This window comes from Daucus carota, chromosome 4, assembly GCF_001625215.2.
Source record: "Daucus carota subsp. sativus chromosome 4, DH1 v3.0, whole genome shotgun sequence".
Classification (NCBI taxonomy): domain Eukaryota; kingdom Viridiplantae; phylum Streptophyta; class Magnoliopsida; order Apiales; family Apiaceae; genus Daucus; species Daucus carota.
The window spans coordinates 27,313,714-27,335,556 of NC_030384.2; the positions used below are offsets into that span (position 1 = coordinate 27,313,714).

General features: G+C 34.0%; 2 protein-coding genes across 2 annotated transcripts; one reads left to right on the forward strand and one right to left on the reverse strand.

Annotated features, from left to right (window-relative positions):
- Nucleotides 1-788: 788 nt before the first annotated feature.
- Nucleotides 789-8,285, reverse strand: LOC108215605 (protein IQ-DOMAIN 5). The gene is made up of 7 exons (XM_017388114.2): nucleotides 8,084-8,285; nucleotides 7,128-7,245; nucleotides 6,456-6,692; nucleotides 4,368-4,595; nucleotides 2,838-2,951; nucleotides 2,135-2,612; nucleotides 789-1,384 (listed from the first exon to the last, which is right to left on the reverse strand). Exons 2-7 carry the CDS (start codon nucleotides 7,209-7,211, stop codon nucleotides 1,266-1,268), a joined length of 1,260 nt encoding a protein of 419 aa, XP_017243603.1. The 5' UTR covers nucleotides 7,212-7,245; nucleotides 8,084-8,285; the 3' UTR covers nucleotides 789-1,265.
- A 7,938-nt stretch (nucleotides 8,286-16,223) lies between these two features.
- LOC108219450 (uncharacterized) lies at nucleotides 16,224-20,742 on the forward strand. The gene is made up of 6 exons (XM_064091808.1): nucleotides 16,224-16,513; nucleotides 17,825-18,793; nucleotides 19,267-19,314; nucleotides 19,476-20,043; nucleotides 20,161-20,218; nucleotides 20,436-20,742. Exons 1-4 carry the CDS (start codon nucleotides 16,307-16,309, stop codon nucleotides 19,866-19,868), a joined length of 1,617 nt encoding a protein of 538 aa, XP_063947878.1. The 5' UTR covers nucleotides 16,224-16,306; the 3' UTR covers nucleotides 19,869-20,043; nucleotides 20,161-20,218; nucleotides 20,436-20,742.
- Nucleotides 20,743-21,843: the final 1,101 nt, after the last annotated feature.

Below are 21,843 nucleotides of genomic sequence, written 5' to 3' on the forward strand. Positions count from 1 at the left end.
GATACTCAACACAAGCTAAACAACAATCTCAACATTTAAAAACTAAGCTTGATAATTATAACTGATAGAAGAACAGAATCAGATGGCATATGTATTTCCAAAAGCAAAGGCGGGACGGGTTACAAAATTCTTCAAGGTCCTGCTAGGTAAACACATTTTGGCACAGAAGAAATTTCTTCAAGGTTTTAATATGGTCCTGCTAGGTAATAGACTGGAGCTCAGAAGTCAGAACTGATTGCCGATGCATAAAGTCGGAGATGAGTGACAATCATACTATGAGTAGTAAACAAGTGATGAAATGGAAACCCCGGGATGAAGGTTCTCTGGAGATAAATGTTGATACTTCTGTCCACAAAAAATGATGGCTTCTTTCTATTGGAATGACTCTTCGTGATCATTCAGGTTCCTTTATCCAAGGTAGATCTGCAAAGGTTCTAGGTCTACAAACACTATTTAAGGATGTTAAAATTGAAAGCGATTAAAATACCGGTACATTGCATGGGTTAAAGCATCGCTTATGACTGGTTATAATGGTTGGTTGTTAAAAAATAATATAATATAATTAATTCAAGTTGTTATTAGTAAAATGTATTATTTGATATGATAATAAATTATATGACATTATAGTACAGTACAAATCTCAGAGTTTGAACGTCAAGAGGTTAACTATGATTATAGACAAGGATTTTTTATCATCAAAGTGATAAAATTAATACCATATTATCTATAAATTCTATTTGACCACATAAACTTCTAGCTAAATAATTTGTAGGGTTGGAGAGCATTAATTAGACTAATTTCAGCAATCAGCAATTTAAATATGGGCAAAGGGCCTTTAACAAACTGTTAATTGATACTCCTATGATCCTAGAGTTACTTGCCTATGGTTCTTACACTTTGGTATACAACAAGCTATAAAATACACTACACTTGCAAGTTGATTAGTCCCCTAAACTGCCATGGAAAAGAATACTAAACTATTAACACTACACAACAGAAAGGACTGAGATAATAAAAAGAAGGGCAATACAACAGGAGTTGCAGCTTGAAATTAACAAGACACAGATAATTATTACATTTGTGTAAGCCGCTTGATCTGGTTCAGCTCACTTTATTTTGGCAGCAACAAGATTGGCTAATGATCTCACCGACGACTAGGCAAATCGCTTCAACTCAACATGATCTCATATGTACATAGATACCGTCGGAGAGCAAGCAGAGAGTAAGGTTTTCCGATCAACACGATCAATTTATAAGTGCTAAGCTCATTGTCCATTAATCTTGGTTTTATCATTAATAGGCTTTTGGGCGGTAGGTTTTCTTCTTACAGCAGTTCTAGCCAGTTGCTTGCTCGTATGAACTCCAACACCTTGTTCACCTTGCCCTGGTCAAACCAGAACATTCAGACACAAACATTAAAATACTTGGTCAAGTCCAAAGACAATGCAGTAATACGGAGAAAACTCAGTGTTATCAATAATATCCTAATTTGATCCGAATATGATGTTCATTACATGAGAAACTATGCTCCAGAAGTTGTAATCATTTATATAATAATAATTCTAAAAAAATTCATTACAATTATGTCAGACTGCGAATGTCAATAACGAAAATAAGTAATAGAGTGGTACCGGACATTATTTTCTCATACTTCAGTAGTTAGTGGTTTAATCCTAATTAAACTTTGAACCAACACACACACAAAACATAAAGATATTAAAAAAAATGTACCTAAAATGATTAACCAAGATGTATCATGAATCAAGATGTAAACACAAAAGACCAAAATAAGTAAATCGAATATGTATACAATGGCAGACCCAGTATTTAAGTCCAGAGGGGCAAGAATCAATAATTGTTACTGCCATGGCCTTGTAAGCAACAAGACGTCCTATGATGATTTCGAGTTCATCATATATAATTATAAACATATATATCATGTTCATTCTAAAGATAACATACAGAATAACCATTATCAATGTTTTAGTAGTGCAGACACATATATATAGGATTAGTGCGAGAACCAAAGCAAATCACTAACCTTGAAAAATTCACCAAATCATAACCAAATTATTAAATCACCACACAAACCAAGCAGTGATTTAAGCATGAGGAGAGAGAGTGCTGAACTCACCAACATTAGGCAAAGACTGTCGTGTCTTTGCTTGCTTATTCAGAAGTGATGATCTCTCCTTGGGATTACTTTGAGATCTTGGACCGACACCAGGTCTTGAACTGACTTCTTTGACCAGATCATCAATCACAGGTTTAGTCTTTCCCTTGGTAAATGATGATGCAGATGCTTCTTGCATACTGCTGGACCTAGTGGGTGAAGAGTCACAGCCATCGGAATAAGATAGAACCATCTTTTCACTAGCAGTGTTTGTGTCAGGGATCAATGGGATGGCCTTTTTCGCAGGAAGCTTTTTCATCATCCCATTCTTTCCTTCACCCACTTCAGTATCTACAGCTGTTCCATCTTGCTGACTGATATCCAGAAAACGATTCTCCCATGGACGAACAGCCATCCATCTCTCCAACCAATTCCAGCCCCAGTTGCTTTTATCTGGTTCAAATCCAGAAGATGCCACTTGCCTTGATCCAGCCTGCCACTGAAGCATATACATACATGTACAGAGCTAAGCACCCTCGGAGTTCAGACTTCAGAGACATCAATACACTTACATAAAATATATAGTCAGATGACGATTGTAGGTCAGATAATCATTTTCAACTCAACAAGTGAAGAGGTACTGCTCCAAACACACACAAAAAACTTAAGAGGAAAAAACCTGTTTGTGTACAACACACTGTTTTTAAAAGGATAAGATGTTTACCTGGTGAGCCAAGGCATATGCCATGGCTCTCTCGCGCTTAGCTGCTGCCTCCTGTCTCTTTAACAACTTGGCTTGAATTTGTTCAACGGATCCTGCCCCATCGCACCAGCCTTCCTGTAAGTAATTACAAGAAAGAGGAGAATGTGAGGAAGCTAAACATGAAGTCCATCTATCACAAGCAACAAGGCTATAAAAGTGCAATCTCCTGACCAGTGCCTTACGAAATGTCTACTGCAGACAGCCCAGCTCTAAACAAGGCTCAAGTACAAGTACGCTTAACTAAGAAGCTTGCCAGATTCAATACACACCGTTACTTCAAGACACTGAAGCTCAAAACTGTGGTATAGATAAATTTTTTTTGATTTTTCAATGTTATGGTCTTAGTGTGCAAGTGGTGCTCTATGTGGCAGTCAACTCTTTGCTAAATGGAGAAGTAATTTACCTGCTTAAAATTGTAAATCACTGATCTGATTCATCCAATTTTGCCTATATTCTGCCTGGCCCCTATTTTGTACCAACAGATTCATATATTCATTTTAAAACTTAAGTTAACTAGATTATGTATATATGTATTACATTGTATTGCAAATAGTATTTGTTAATCAAAAAATGAAACAAATAAAGAAACAATAAAATTCATTATTTAAAATAATATATCCGAATTATTATGCTCATATATCATATTGACATAAATATATATTAGATTGATCAGTAGAAGGTACCCCAGCCACCTAGTGGTTTTTTGAACCTTGGACTCAAGTACTGATTTTTTTTAACCTTGGGCTCAGGTATAAGAAAGCTTAATTACTGAAGTATTGTACCAGCTCTTCAGTCAACGTTATTAAAAAAGACTATAGAGCTTAGAGCTGGTGAGGTTATCTATTCTGTCGATAGCTCGATGCTATAGTTTTTGTCATCAGCAGCGGTCATTTTTCGCTTCTTGCAGACAATATATATATTTTACAAAATGTAAATCACTTTACCGATGGCTGTTAATTTTTGGAACACTGACTAACACCTTTCATTTTAAGGGACACTTGACCAAGTAGTAACCTGTATGAATCATCTTACATAATCATTAACACCCTAAAAACCCAACAGTAAGAATTAGGATAACTCCGTTTTCTTTCCAGTTCCTATAAAATAAAGCTGCCAATTTGAGTCTCTGCTTTAAATTCCCTCTTCTAAATTTAGCACTCTAACATAAAGCGACATCTATTTAGGTTACCTTTGTTACAAGTTTCTCTATCTCAGGCCCTGGGGTTAAAAGACCAGAATTAATAAGAATACTAAAATACCAAAAAATATAATCAAAGGGATTCAGCCCATGAAGAAACAAGAATGCTACGAAAGGGATTCCATAAAATCTATCACCCATATTACTTTCTTTATATTGCCATAAGATCTAATTGGTACTCAAATCACTTCTGTTATTGAATTTTCGTGATATCTTATTAAAGTACTTGAAGGAGCATGCACCTAATTTCTTTCTCAATTAAGAAGGAAGAAAATAGTAAAAGTAGTACATACCTCTATTTCTCGAACACGGGCTTCCTGTTCAAGTTGTTGTTGACGTTTCTGCTCTGATGTTTGGTTTTCCAAAGCCAGACGAACACGTCTAGCTCGCACACGAGCCTGAACTCTTACTAAAGCTTGCATACACCGAAGAGTTATTGCCGCTTGTTTTCTTACAGCATGCCCCCTAACAAGGGCTTGTAGTCTTACTAGTCCTTTTAGAGCTCTTAGTGCTCGCCTCGCCTAATATTCAAAACATTTTCATGTCACTTAAACAACCAAAATTTAAAACTGCTTTTAGTAAAAAACTATCTAGAACAAATTGATCTCATTGGACAATATGGTAACCAAATTGCCTACTAAAAAATTAACTCGTATTTTTTATGAAATTTGAGCTATAGAAGTTCACAGATGCATGTGAAAGACAATTGTTCCTCCATACCCGATCTATGCATAGAATTTTTAAATGTGAATTATTAGTACCTTAAAATGTTTGACTCTTTTATGTTATGCAGTACATTACTAAATTAGTCATAAGGACAGATGTTCCTCCAGGTTTATAATCGATCGCTACATGAACTATCTAACAAGGTCCTGGCAACAATCTTATCACCCAATCCTATTGCAGTAACATAGCACAGTGCTGCCGCTTGAGGATAGATATGATAAATCTGTTTATGCCATATACAAAAGCAATCAAGCATAAACGTCATTTTGAGGCAGTTACTTCTAGGGAAAAAAAGAAAAGAAGGATATGATCATCTTTTAGATTTCGGTAGAAGAACAAATTATTCATTCGATTTTCCATTATTGCAATAAAAAAAAATCTTATAAACTTCGAAATATTTTCCACCTGAAACAGGAAAAAAAAAAGGCGAAATTTACGGTTACGTCTTCTAAAACAAGAACATCGGGATGCAGCTTGATTAGAGAAGCCAGACACCAGTGTGACACCACGGCAATATCATGTTAACCATGTATACTTTTAATATTTGTGCATACACACATTGAAGGGAGGCAGAATCAGACCCGACAAAAATTTGACCAGAATGGTACGAGTTTGGGTCAGAGATTTTTGGGTTCAGGTCAATTTCAGGCTGACCAAACTTGACCCCAAAAAATTTGGGTCATTTTTTGTTTGATTTCGAGCTACCCGCAATCTAATATATAATATTAAATCAAACAGATTATAAAAAATATCTGCATTTTTATTTTTTTTATATATTTTAGTATTATTTAAATTAGTATATATTTTATTTAGATATTATAAAAATTAATTTATATAATCGAAGTAATAAGTAATTATTTATAACATATATTACTTAGTAAATTATTATTATTTCTGGTCGGGTTTAGGTTACTCATGGTTAATTCAGGCTGGGTTCGGGTTGAGTATTTTGACCCATTAAAATTTTGACTCGTGATTGAACTGATTTAAATTTTCTGACCCCTGATACACATATATGTTCCAATTTTTAATGTACAGCTACACACACAGTGTAAAAAAGCTGCAACTTACATGTTATTAATCCAATTTTCCACACATAATGGTAAAGTCAAAAGTTCCTAATATGCTAGAACATAAATTATATAATTCTCATGAATGAAATATGTAATTGTAGCTATATAACTTCTGGTGAAGTATATGAATGTAATATACGCATCTAGACAGGAAGATATTCAAATTAGAACTTTAGTGAACATTATAATTTGGAACTTAGAATAACATCAGCCTTGGATGTTTGTTTAATCAACGTCTCATATTTGTAGTAGTTCTGATACAAAATACAATGGGAGCGCACAATATTTTGGTTAGAATATTTATATGGCGTTCTTCGTAAAGTACATAGTATTTGTTTACAAAAATAATTTGTTTTTCCGCATAACAGAATCTTTTCTCATTCTTTACAAAAACATTTAATTATGAAATAAATATTAAAGCCAAACGTTCAAAAGTTTGGTTGTTGGCTTGTAGTCCGGTACAGTGTATTATAACCGTTGGATCACTTTAATCGAATTGATGAGAACCCTTAGATTGAAATTTCTATATATCACTATCTAAGATGCACATTTTGACAGCAAAAGATAAAGAATGTTTGGTACCAAAACTCCTCGAAATGCAGTCTGGATACATGTAGCTGCCCACTGCTCTCTCATATTTTCTTCAAATTGAGATGCATTGATCATTTGAAGTGAACTGGAAGGGGATCCACCAGCATCTGATGCTGAATTTTCTGTTTTGACTGCTGTGGCGGTTTTGTCATTGAACTCATCTTGAAGTACATCATTTTCAATTGAATGCCTTCTTCGGTGACGAAACTTTCCAGAATCCGGATCTCTCTGCAAATGTAAAAATTTCATTTAGCATTATTAATTAATTGATAAGATTTACTATGATCAGAACAAATGCTGATTAGCTAGTCCTTTTTAATGAGATAGTAGAAGAACAAGACGGGATTATGTGAGCTGAAGCAACATGCTGTTTAACACGTCACAACCTGTGACTAATAGAATTGGCTTATACAAGTTCTTTATAGGTGACCGTTCATTCGTGGGGTTGATAGCACGAGGAAAGGTTAATGTTTTTTTAGCGTTACTACTAAAATGTGTAGTATGTTGGGGTATTCAAGTGATGAGGGGTAGCATGAGTCATTTGCTAAAGTCTGAAGATGGCAAAAAATTTGGACAATAACTTAAGAGGAAACAAACATTGTAAGTTAAAGACTTATATCTCCAAAAACAGATGAAGTGATAAGAGTTTTAATGAGCACCAACATTTTCATCTTTTTCTGAAGATTGTGACCTCTGTGATTTCTTTGAACCAACCAATGCTCTAATCCATTTTCCAGAAACGCCCATAACGCCAATTTCAGTAGAACAGCCAAGCGTACCCCTGTCATAGAAAAGCGTTCAGAAATCTGGTACAAGGTTACATGTTTTTAAACCATGTTCTGATATGAATGACTATAAATGACACCCCCCCCCCCCCCCCCCTCCTCCTCCCTCCTCCCTCCTCCCTCTATCTGTTAATGAATAAATCCTATGCAGTTCTAAGAGAAGTCGGTAAGCTTTTCCTAGTCAGTTTCACAAAAAAATTCACATATATGCTCATATAAATCTTTTATTCTTTAAATATTTCGACCAAAATAAAAAAGACAAACTCATAATAACTGCTATTATTATTAATACAACGATAATACTTGCAAAAGATCCTCCTTTTTCTTCTCCTTTTTGGTGCAAAAGTTAAACACATTATTGGAAACTAATTACTAAACAATCGATTCTCCTATGGAAATTTTTCAACAAAAAAAAAAACCTTCGGTTAAACAGACTTAAACTGTAAAATCCACCGTAATTAACCGAAAACGAGACGCCAAACATACCCATCGAGCTATCCCCAAACTTCAAATACATCAAACAAACTAAATTACAAATATTAACAAAACAAACAAACATCGCTGAACAAACTTTAATCCCGCCTGCATTACATAACTACATTCTCGAGCCTTGACACAATAATAACTGATCCAAGAAAACACTTAAAATCATAATTAAGTAACTACATTACACAATCATAACATCAACATCATTAATCTCAACTCATAACACTATCACAACCCAAAATTCACACAATCTACACAAAAACAACATCATTAAAAGCATAATTCAGTTAAAACAATCAACAAACCGACGTCGAAACTCGAAAACATAAAATTGTAGAAATGACGCACCAGCTTTAGGCTAGGAGTTGATGACAAGTGAAATTGCAATAAAAAGTGTTGAATTGAAGATCTGAATTTAAAAAAATGAAAGAATAAAGTTGAGAAGAATGATTAATTTATGGGAGTGAGTGGTGATTGGTTGTCTGTTGTTGAAATTAGTGGCAGGCACATCTGAAGGGAGTGTGTGAATGAGTGTGGGTTTGGGGAAAGTGAAACGACGTCGTGGGATTGTCGGGTCTTTATCGAACGCATGCGAACAAGAGTCAATCACGGGGCTTGTGTACCTGGCGGATGCAAACGTTGGGTACAATCAAACGCCGTCCTCTTTCTTACACTGTATAAGAGCAAGTCCAATTACTTATTGTAAATCTAAATGTAAAGACAACCGTATCTGTTACATAGGGATGATAACTCAACAATAGAACACGACAAGTAAATAAGAGTCAATCACGGGGCTTGTGTACCTGGCGGATGCAAACGTTGGGTACAATCAAACGCCGTCCTCTTTCTTACACTGTATAAGAGCAAGTCCAATTACCTATCCTATTACTTATTGTAAATCTAAATGTAAAGACAACCCTATCTGTTACATAGGGATGATAACTCAACAATAGAACAGGACAAGTAAATAACACACTACGGCTACGCCTGCACCGGAATCGGAAGATACGAAGACAAAGGTTGAAGAAGCCATCTACAGTCTTGAAGGAATAAGTTCACTGGAAGAAGTTCATTAATATGTTCATGCCTCAGTGAATAATAAAGATCGAAGTATTCAAGATTGTGGAAGCAATGAAGATGTTGTCCAAGTACTCGAAAGATTTTTCAGTGCAACCCCTGAACCAAGATATTTCTATATATCTTGGTTGGTTACTTATAATCAACAAACGGAAGCATAAACTAACCCGGAACCGACTGATCAATGTTTGCTGACAAAGACGGTACAATGTGTGACTTCAGTGTTAGTCGCTTGTGAACCAGACCAGTGCACTAAGCGTTAGCACATACGGAGTTTGCAAAGTATTTATCAATTGAAGAATTGATTTAAGTAATAACAAGTCATTTGTTCCAAAGCCAAGCCAAGCCAAATGCTCTGCCTCTGCAAGCTATGCCAAAGCTTACTACTCAAATACCATATGTCCAGTTTCCACAGAAAGCCATATCAGGAAGTGACATTTTTAATTGTGTGCACTTATATAGTTATATATGTATAAATATATTTATATATTTGTATATATGTATATTTAATTAAATATAGTATACATACTATATATGTATATATGTTTTTAAACATATGTATATGTATATTTATATGTATATATATATATATATATTTAAATAAATATATATGTATATAATATATATATATATCTATATATATTTATATATATATATTTACATTTGTATTTACATATATTTATATATTATATATATTTAAATATATGAGAATATATTTAAATATATGTACATATATCATTATATGTTCATATAAATAAAATATATATGTGTGTATATATTTATATATACTTTTATTTATTAATATAATAACAACATAATATATTATATTATATATACTCCCTCCGTCCCAGCAGATTCTTTACAGTTTCCTCTTTGGGATGTCCCATCCAATTCTTTACATTTCAAAACTTACCAAAAATAGTAAATGGGTCCCACCACTTCCCAACTTTTCTTCCCTTTTCACACTACTTTTACTTCCTTTTCACACTACTTTTACTCCACTAACTCTCTTTTATACATTAAAAATTAATGGCCCCACCACTTCACCCACTTTTCTTTCTCTTTTCCACTACTTTATACATATTTCTTAACCTCCGTGCCCAAACCAAACGTAAAGAATTGGCTGGGACGGAGGGAGTATTATGCATGCATGTGATGATGTCAGGTGTCTAGGGCACTCTAGGATTTGCATGGCTTTGTATATATATATGTATCAATTGTGTTCACTGTGTGGCGCAACTTACATTTGATTTAAGCAGAGACTAAGGCAAACGACATATACATACAGTATACAGAGTATATATATCATGAGGCGCAAGTTCCTGACCAAGAGAGAGAACAGGGATGTACTCTCAGAGGTTGGCGCAAGTTCGTGTGCCTGGAACGTTTTCTAAGTCACCAAGGTCAAGGCGCAAGTTTGGGTCAGAGGAGAGATAACAGTGGACCTAGGCGCAACTTCAACCTGGCGCAAGTTCAATGAACTTAGAATTTTCTAAGTACCTGTTACAGTGTACAGAGGGGCGCAGGTTTAAGTCTTGGCGCAAGTTTGCACGTACACTTAGTTTATTTTCTAAGTATTCAAAAGGTGCCAACTCATGTATTCACACTCAACTGGCTCAAGTTTAACTTGACTTAGATTTTTCTAAGTCATGGTTAACATACATGGCACCTATAGGCACATGTTGGAGGCGCAACTTCACTTCAGTAGTGCAAACTCAAGGGCGCAAATTCATTCCTCTGGCGCAAGTTCAAGTGGCGCCAACTCATGAAGTTAACTAGGGTTAGTTAATGAGAAGTCTATAAATACTTGAGATGTGGGTTCATAATTTACACACTCTTCACCACCTTTATGGTGGAATGGCTTTGTGCCTTGCACACTACTACACACAAATAAACTCTAGCTTAGTTTTGTCTTATATATATATTTAGAAGCTAGGGTTTGTGAGTGTAAGTAGTAGTAGCCATTGTAGCCAACCTTCGGGTTTGGATTTATAGCACCCTTCGAGGTATTTATCAATATACAGATATACCTTGGAAAATATTGTGTGTTGATTTGATATTTTCATATCCTCAGAAACCGACCCGATATATATCCAGAACACGAAACCCATTACAGGGCTGCAATTTATTTATCCGCAAGATTCGAAAGAATTTTAAATTGTAGTGAGTATCGTATTCAACCCCCCTTCTACGATACTTTGGACCTAACACTTATAAATAATATAAAATAATGAGTGCTAGGATGTCTTAGTGATTTAGGTAATCTATATTTAGTGTCAACTCCAATAGTAATCCCTATATTTGTTCTCCTAAGATTATTTTAATAATAAATTTGAGAGAGAGAAGGAGAAAAGGAGAGAATAGACAAAGAAAGAAGGAGAGAGATGATTATTTTATTCATAAATATTAAATAGGTAATGGCTAGGGGTTACTTATAAATAGGTAATGACTAGGAGAATTAAGGTTGTGCTAGTGATTTAGGATAACACTAGGATAGTGTTGGAGTACATTTTTTTGACACATTACCTAAATGTGAGTTTAGGACATCATATAGGTAACCTATTGGACTTGCTCTAAGAGCATCTCGTCTCAGCTAAAAACTGAGCTGGCCCTACTATAAATAAAAATTATAGTCAATCTATTAAAAAATGACACTTCAACCACACATGTCATTTGTCTATAATTGTCGAACCTCTACACGTTTATAAAAAATCTGTAGGGAGATTACACATCATTTATTATCATATTAAATTGATATATTTTATTTATAACAATTTAAATATTAATAACATACTATTTTTAAATTATAGTCAACCAATATAGTCAATACCATCGAATCACAACGTCTTACAGGTTCAGCAAATTTTACCTAATATCTTACGGGTTCAATTTAGCCAATGATTATAACCATGGGAAGCCCTTAGCTAAAAGCTTAGTTGGCATATCATAAATAAAAATTATAGCCAGCGTCTTAAAAAAAAAGACACTTCAACCACACCCAACCCTTGTCTATAATTATAGTCAACCTCCTATGGATGGCTATATTCGTCGAACCACTACAAATGTAGGAAGATTACAAATCATTTATTACCATATTAAACTGATATATTCTATTTTAACAATCTGAAATATTAATAACATATTATTTTTAATATATAGTCAACCAATATAGCCAAATATCATCGAAGCACTATGTGTTACAGGTTCAGCAAATTTTACATAACTCTCTATCCATCCCAATTTAGACCACGTCTCGTTTCACACGTATTAAAAAAATAAGAAATATTTATTGGGTTAACTTTTAATAGTATTAGCTAAATGATATATTAGAAATGATAAAATAAAGAATGGAAGATTGTTGATAAATGTGTATTGAAAAGAGAGAGTCTCAACTATTTTGCGATGAAAAATTTTCTCAAAAGGGTCATCTAATTTGGGATGGAGGGAGTATAAAACGTTAGAGCAAGTCCAAGAATGCCTATATTGATGTCCTAAATCAAAATTTAAAGCGAGTGAAGCAAATCAATGCTCCAACAATATCCTAGTGGTACCTTGAAACACTAGGACATGTAACAAGTGCCTTATATTTTAGGCACCACTATGCATGCATTATCAATAAAAAAATAGTTTCATATCATTCCACTACATCTCTCTCCTCCCTCCTTTTCATTTCCCTCCAATAACAATTCAAATATATATTATTATTTTAATAATAAGACACAATAATGAGGCATGTTGTTGAACTTGATACATTAAAATGATGTCCTAAGTCACTAGGACACAATATTTTATTATATTTATAAGGCATTTGCTAGGACACTGTTGGATTTCCTCTTATGTTAAATATAAATAATCAAAAAGTGAGGTCTTATATCACTTTACTTACAAATCTTACAAGATTTAATATCAATTATTGATATTATAATTATAATTACAATTATAATTAAATAAATATTTCAAACTTAACTGGCGCTAAAACAGATATACTGGGAAGATAGATGCCTTTACATACTTCTTTAACTTGCGCCTTATTCATCTCTAGTATTCAATGTTCTTACACCTAGTTAAGGAGTTAACCAACTAGCGCTTTCAGTGGGTTACGCTTGATCGTAGAGTGGAACTTCTCATATAATCCTACATAATGGCGCTGCCCAGTAGAGATACAAAATTATCCTCTTGACCACATACCATTTAAGTGGCACTAACTCATGTAATACATGTAACACTCCGAAGAAGCGCAAATATACTTTAGTAAATAACCAACATGCGTTGTGTTGCTTAGACAACACCAACTGCTTTAGTGTATACATGCGCTCCAAAAGTTCCATCAATGAGAGAGGAGAGAAGTGACGCCTCATAACAATCTGCACAATACGGTATGAGTTCCGCCAACCCTCTCAGCTGTATAAGCATATGTCTCTCCTGCCTTAGTCACTTTTGAATGTGAGCAAGTGGCGCTAGCAGGTAATGCAGAGTGTCCCCCTGTGCTCATAAGACTTACATTCTTTTCTTATCACAAGCAGTTTACGCTCAAACAGAGTGAACCCTAGCCATGAACACATAAACACATGACATCCATGATTTTATATTATATTATATATTCATAATACAATATATATATACAGTTAAAAATATAAATGTTTATGTAAAATAAAAATATATATATTATATACTTACATATATTTATTTAAATATATATATACATATTCATATGTTTAAGAACATATATATTATATTTAACTATATATACATATACACATATATGGAAATATAATTGTACATATACAAATATATAAGTGCACACGTATACGAATGTTAGTTCCCGATATAGTTTTTGGTGGAAATTTGACATTTGAGCAGTAGTTGCATGGCACTGTATCAGCTGATTTTGGAGATATTCTAAAGGCTTTACATGGAACAGATGAATTGATAATTGATTAGATCAATTCTTCGATTGATAAATACTTTGCATAACTCTGTATGTGATGATGCTTAGTGCACTGGTCCGATTTACAAGCGACTAACACTGAAGTCAAACATTTTACCGTCTTTGTCAGCAAACATTGATCATTCGGTTCCAGGTTAGTTTATGTTTCAGTTTGTTGATTATAAATAACCAACCAAAAGATATCCTGAAATATCTTGCTTCACGAGTTGCACTGAAACTTTTGGAGTACTCGGACTACATCTTCATTGCTTCCACAATCTTGAATACTTCAATCATTATTCTTCACTGAGCAATGGACATATTAATGAACTTTTTCCAGTGAACTTATTCCTTTAAGACTGTAGATGGCTTCTTCAACCTTTGTCTTCATATCATCCGATTCTGGTGCAGGTGTAGTTTTTTTTTACTTGTCTTGTTCTATTTTTGAGTTATCATCCCTATGTAACAAATATTGTATTCTTTACATTTAGACTTACAACTATTCATTCCTCGTAAAAATGGGTTATTTCGTTTGAGGTTTTACCACGGCCGGCTCCAACTAATAAAATGCCCTATGCAAGCATTAAAAAAATAGGCCCCCGTGGATTAATAATTAAGGGTTGTTCGGGTGAATTTGAAATAAGTGCTTACTGCTTAAAGTAAGAAAGTGAAGCCGAAATTAGAATCAAGTTAAGCTTTATAAGTAATTAAAGTGTTTGGGAAATAAGTAGAAGTCATGAAACAAAAACAAGTATTCTTAACTTATTATAAGTCCTTGACTTTTTACACAAACGGTACGAATAAATTGTAACTTATAACTCAAGAAGACGGGTTTAAAAGTCCGGACCAAACACGCCCTAAATTTATTATTTGAAAATAGCTCTAAATATTAGATAACTGATATAAGAGTTGTAAAACAAAGCAAAGAGGGAGAGAGGTAAGGAGGGCGGTTTGATTTTCCACACTCCAGCATCACTGCCTTTATTCCAGTACTAACGTCTAGCAGCACTAGTTTGAAACTGGCCCCTCTTGCCAAGCAGGCCCCATGCAATGGCATGGGCTGCATAGGCTTAAAGCCGGCCTTGGGTCTTACCAGGTGTTTGGTTAATAAAAATATAGTCTAGAACTCATACCTCAACCCTACGAGGTATAAGTTTTTCATACCCAAATAAGGATGTAGGTCTCATGCATGGGGTACGAAGAATCAATTTATTTTTCATTTCATTTCATATATATTTATACAATTTTATTTATTTATTTTGGTCAGGTCTATATTTATATATTTATACAATTATATATATATATATATATATATTATACAAACTAAATCAACAACTCAAATGTATATAAAAAAATTCAATTAAAAAAATATTTCAAATTAATTAAAAATTAATTATTCAAAGATATTTTAAATCAAATATATTGATTCCACCTTTCAACTGAACACATGATATCTAAATGATACCTCAATCTCATACCACACTAATCCGATCTTGATTCCAACCCCATGCCACTTCTCGAACCAAATGATCCCTAAATAGATAATAGTTAACTAATTTTTTATTTGGTTTTTAATGATTAAATATTCACCTACTATCTTTTGCACAATCTTTCCCACATTTCTTACACTATCTCTATGCCGACTATGCGTATAAATTTTGAATTCAATAACAATATAATAAAAAGAAATACAAACATTGATTATTGTTGAAGTTGTCATTCAGCACAGAGTCCTCGCTTTTTAATAGTTGAATTGTTTATTACTCCCTCCGTCCCACCCATTTCTTTACACTTTCCTTTTTGGGGTGTCCCATCCAATTCTTTACATTTCAAAACTTACCAAAAATAGTCAGTGGGTCCCACCACTTCTCCACTTTTCTTTCCTTTTCACACTACTTTTACTCCACTATCTTCTTTTTATACATTAAAAATCAATGGGTCCCACCACTTTACCCACTTTTCTTCCTCTTTTCCACTATTTTATACATATTCCTTAACCTCCGTGCCCAACCCATTTGATAAGAAATGGGTGGGACGGAGGGAGTATATATTTAGAAATAGAACACTGCTGCATATGCTCTTATAGTAAGAGCCCATTCCGATGAGTTTAAAATAATGAGTTATGACTTATATGCGCAACTTAAATGGAGTATCTGTTTTGATAATTTAATATTACAGGTGACTTATGACTTATTAAAAATATGATAATAAAAATAAATTTGATAGATTAGTTTTATTTGAGTAATGAAATTATATTTTTCATAATATAATAATCAAAAATTTAATTATTAAAAAAATACATACTATCAACTTCTAAATTTGAGTTAGTTGTGGACTTATTTTTAATTTTAAACTGGTTCGAACTTATTACAAAAAAATTTAAGTCGAAAATGGTTAAAACATGTAGTTCCACAAACATGCTCCAAATCGACATTCGTTTTTTTTTTTTGAAATTTTAAATCTTACTTTTATACCTACTACCAATAGTAACGACACAAGCCCTAATTTTTAAAACTCGCAACACTTCTAGTCTGCGACAACTCAACTAATCGTCTCGCTCGAAAATAATGGCGGAAGTGAATCAAAACGACGACGTTCAAAGCGAGACGAGCGATTACACATCGGAAGACGAAGGAACCGAAGATTACAAAAGAGGAGGCTATCACGCAGTTCAAATCGGCGATACATTCAAACACGCTCGCTATGTTGTGCAAAGCAAGCTCGGGTGGGGCCATTTCTCCACTGTTTGGCTCTCTTGGGACACTCACAAATCTGTATGTATACTTATCAATATCTCTCTGTGTGATTTAGTTGGATTTTGTGTGGCTTTAGTTGTTTCGATTTTTCGAAGAGGTCAGTTTGCGAGAATTAGTTGAATTTTTATCGAATAAGTTTCGATGTGTTGACCGCTTGTATAATTATAATTAGCTGGAGTATATTCTTTGCTGCAGCTGAATTAGTTGACTTTTTTTTTATTTAATAAGTTTTGATGTGTTGACTGCTGTTTGTGATTTGAATTAGAATTAGTATACTTGCATTAGTAGAGGAACCACAATTCAGTAAATTTTGTAAAAGATCGGCTAAACATCGGATATTTAGTTGATTTCGTTGTGTTTATTAGCTCAGTTATGTTTTCTTTTGGGAGGGGAGATGGCTTTTATACTCGTTAATTATTTTGTAAAATTGTATTATGGCAATCCTAGCTAGCCAAATTATGGATCCTTTGTAGATCAGAATTCAGAAATGATGCAATGTTGTGGCATTGTAAAGTCGAGTTTTGTAGAACGATATTATAAGCTATGAATTTATTACTCCCTGTCGATATGTCAGTTTCTTGACTTTTTTGCTCGTATGTTTAATAATTTTGACCACACGGTTAAAAAATTATTAGTTTTTACTTTCTACAATTTTTTTAAGAGAGTTTCAAAATAATAATTATCAATATGGTCAAAACTCCTAAAAGTAATGGGAAAAAAATCAAGAGACTAACACGTGAGGGATAGTATTTAAATTAATAAAGAGTTTAAAATATCTTTTAACAAAATCAAAGTGTCTTTTATAGAACGAGATCAATGCTAGTAAGCTATGAATGTGGAGTATACAACAACGAAAGGAAAACCCAAAATCGAATAAACAAGAACAAAAAAATAAACGACAATCACACAAGACAAAGATTTACGTGGTTCGGAAAATCCTACTCCACAAGCCACACTAATTTTATTGATCTCTCACAATTTTGTTGTGTTGTGATTTTACAATTACATGGGAGTATTCATAAGAGAAGAAATTGGCCTAACCAAAATAGGAGTCTAACTTTAAAATACCTAACTCTATTTAGAGTTCAATATTTCTAACCAAATCATAATCCTATTCTACTCTATGCAAATTTTCGTCTCGTCGCTCACTGCTTGAATACGTACATTATAAATATTGCTTTCTCCTTCTCTCTTTTTAAGAATGCATTGTTTATGATACGATTTTTAATTTAGCTGAGCTGTTATGCACTTCTTGTGCAATATTTCTATTGTAATTAAGAATTATTATATAAATAAATTGATATAGCAGTGGCCTTTCTTCTTGTATAGAGATATGTAGCCTTGAAAATTCAGAAAAGTGCCCAGCACTACACCGAGGCAGCAATGGATGAAATCAAAATTTTGAAACAGATTGCTGAGGAAGATCCAGATGACAAAAAGTCAGTTGTAAAACTTTTGGATCACTTTAAACATTCGGGGCCAAATGGACAGCATGTTTGCATGGTTTTTGAGTACTTGGGTGATAATCTTTTGACACTAATTAAGTACTCTGACTATCGGGGGATTCCTCTTCCTAAGGTTAAAGAAATATGCTCCCACATATTAGGAGGGTTGGATTACTTACATCGCAAGCTTTCTATTATACATACTGATCTGAAGCCAGAAAATGTGTTACTTTTGTCAATGATTGACCCGAGTAAAGATCCAACAAAGTCAGGCGTACCTTTCATCATCCCATCTAAGAAGGATAAGATTGTGCCTGAGTCTGGGGCTTGTAAAGAGGTAAGGAGCTACAATAGTGATTTGACCAAGAACCAAAAAAAGAAAATCCGTAAAAAGGCTAAGAAAGCAGCTCAAAATTGTATGGAGGAACATCCAGAAGAAAGTGAGCCAGATAATGAAGCAGCTGTAACCGAAGTTCCCCATCATGATAAGAAATCAAATAGCGACTCAATTGAAGATAAATCTATGAGAGATAGGTCAACAACTACAGGCAGTAATAGGAATTCACAACAAGGAAACCAAAGTCACAGAAGAGGCAGCCGTTCTGCAAGACGAAAGCTATTATCTGAGATTGACACTAGGTGCAAATTAGTTGATTTTGGTAATGCCTGTTGGACATATAAACAGTTTACAAGTGATATTCAGACTCGGCAATATAGGTGTCCTGAGGTACTCCTAGGATCGAAGTACTCAACTTCAGCTGATCTATGGTCATTCGCTTGTATATGCTTTGAACTGGCCACTGGTGATGTCCTCTTTGATCCGCACAGTGGTGATAACTATGACCGAGATGAGGTATGGACAAGCTCTTCTCAATCTTATGACTTTATTTGCTATAAATATTTCCTGTTTTACCTTTTGTGTATAGATTAGTTGATTGCCATCTGTGTGTGTAAGGAGCAATGAGTGTGTTGCTCTTACTATTATCTCCTGCTGCTTTCTCCCTGACCTCCTAACGTAGTGACATTGCTGCACCAAAGGGAGATCTTTGGGGATCTATGTGTGATTATCGATGATTAATTGACCACTGTTAATTTCAAGATCTTGTTGTTCCCTGCAGTGTAGAATTAAATGCTAAAATAAGACTAGGAGATGCAAGTATCTTCATACACTTGAAAAGGGAATGAGAATAATCTTATTTCTCATTATGATGCAGTATTAAAACTAATTTGATTTATCTCCCAAAATATACTACTCCCTAGATATTATGCCGAGCAATGCAATTTTTAGTTTCACTGATAATCGTGCATTTTCAATCCACTTCATAGGATCACTTGGCATTGATGATGGAGCTTCTCGGAATGATGCCTCGCAAGGTGAGATTTATCTATTATTAATAAGATTCTTTTCATGAATCTTTCTTTATTATGTAGGATCTGCACTGTGATGTATATCACATAGTTCGTATTTGTTTAAATTTTTCTGCCTTGATCCGTGGTTCTGTTCGCTTATTACTATCATGATTTATTCATGTCAGATTGCTCTGGGAGGACGACATTCTCGAGAATTTTTTAATAGATACGGTGATTTAAGGCACATACGTCGGTTACGTTTTTGGCCACTTAATAAGGTGCTTGTGGAGAAATATGAGTTTAGTGAGCAAGATGCGAAGGACTTGGCTGATTTTCTTGTTCCCTTACTTGATTTTGTACCTGAGAAAAGGCCCACAGCTGCACAGTGCCTTTCTCATTCATGGTTTTCCAGCGGTCCTCGTTCTTTAGATCCCACTCTAGTTACACCCGAGGCTACAGATAGTATTTTGTCTGAAAAAAAGCGAGAAAATGAAGAGAGAGAGGCAATGGAGGTTGCAGTGGGGAACATTGTGATTGATGGAGCTTCAAAGCCCGTGAAAGATCCAAAACAAAATTAGAGCATGTCATGTTTTTTAATAGGACTATTTTCCTGTTAAGCAGTGTATGCTAATTTTGGTTTCTTATATTTCGTTGTTGCTCCTCCATTGCTCATCCTCTGTCTTGTCGCCAATTTGTTTGACATCCATGCAAAGTTTTGGGTTTATGAAGTGAAGACATTTGATTCTTTGATGGGTATGAATTGAACTTCTCTGTGATTCGTTTGCCATCTGTTAATATCGATGGAACACTATATTCAAGCACCATTAAATTGTGAGTATTTTTCTAATGTATGTGTTATCTCTTGAGCAGAAAGACGATCGAGTATAATTCTTGTCCAAGGTCTGTGAGGACATGTCTTTCTTTACAAGTAGGTCATTCTTGTATCGTACTTTAGCTGCGATTGCTTGTATGTTTCATACCAACTTGCCTACAAATTATTAGTTGCATTTATGTGGAAGTCTTCATTCTTATTATTTTTTTGATAACTGAGAGTTCTCCATTATCTGTTGGTAATAAGTAACTAGAACATCTTTGCATAATTTCATATAGCAGTTGTTTGATCACGACTGCCATATGGTTTTCAGGGAATCATCAGGATGTACAAACATTATCTGCATGTTGAGTGTGCAGAGATTAGCTTCGGATGACGGGGAGCATTTTAAAGGTGTAAATCAGATTAGAGTTATAAGTGCATATTCAGTTCAGCATCATTATTATGCTCTATTTCTTGTGTATGGTGTTAATGCTGTTATTCTTTCGTATTTGTGAAAGTTCACCCTAACTATGATGTTTGTCTGTTTAGTGATTTAAGAATATTTGGGGTGATAATTGCACATTTTTATCCCCCTTTGTTGTGTTTTTACTGGTTGCCGCTTTAATATGTTCACCTTATTGTGTGATGAAATAGAAGCTAGCATTTGTATACAGGTAGAAAGCTAGTTGCGTTTTTAAGTGTTTGAAAGTGTTGCTTCACAAACGGTTCTTACTGGAATGTAATATCTCTCTATAGGAAGAGCTAAGCATTTGATTTAATTTAGTGACTTGTAGATTATAAAATAGACTAAAGGCCATTTTTGAATCACTAAGTTATTGTTTATGGAATTCACAGATGGGGTTCTATAAATAGAGCTCAGCAAATTCGAAAAATTATTTAAAATGTTTCTTTTAAATCCTAATATAATGGAAATCTTTTTAGGGTCGTGCTTATGAGAGAACTAATGCTTAAAATAAAATCATAGAATCACTAAAATTTTGCTACAGAACTCTGTTTTTTACATAAATTTTCAGGATCTAAATCTAATTACATGTTTTTTTTTATCATTGTGTGTTTTCAAAAGTAATTTCAAATATAATACATAAATAAAACATTTTTTTAATGCATAATTCTGCTGCAGAACTCTAACTAATAGTAGAAATAAGTCAATGATTGTAAGGGTTCTATGCCTAAGGGTTCTGTGCGGAACATGGCCCAAATTTTCTAATCCATGTCTTATTATTGCCAAAGCAATTTTCAGAATCTCACATTTTTTTATATGAAAAATGTCGAGGCAAGGCAAGTTAAGTCAACTTCGTTAGAAATTGGTAAGCCGTCAAAAAACTGTTCATCCATTCATATATTTGTTTCTTTGGCAATATAAATAAATTTATAAGGAAAAGATAATATTTTATTTATTTGTTATTTAAAAAATATATATTTATAAACAAACTATTATGAGTTGGAATATATTAAATTTAGAGGTCGTTTGGTTCATCATTAATGAGTCCGGTTACAGCAATTGGAATCTTAGACCTATACATCGTGTTTAGATTAGCAAAATTTTTGTGTGGAATGGGAACCTCATTCTCTTTTAGAGGGTAAATCATTCTTTCCGCACCCCTTGCATTAACCTTTTCCATACCCTCATTCTCAATTCTCATATCCCTCATTCTCTTTCTCAATTCACATTCCCACTGAGCATCTTCAAGAACCTCCTTGTTGGCTCCTAAATATAA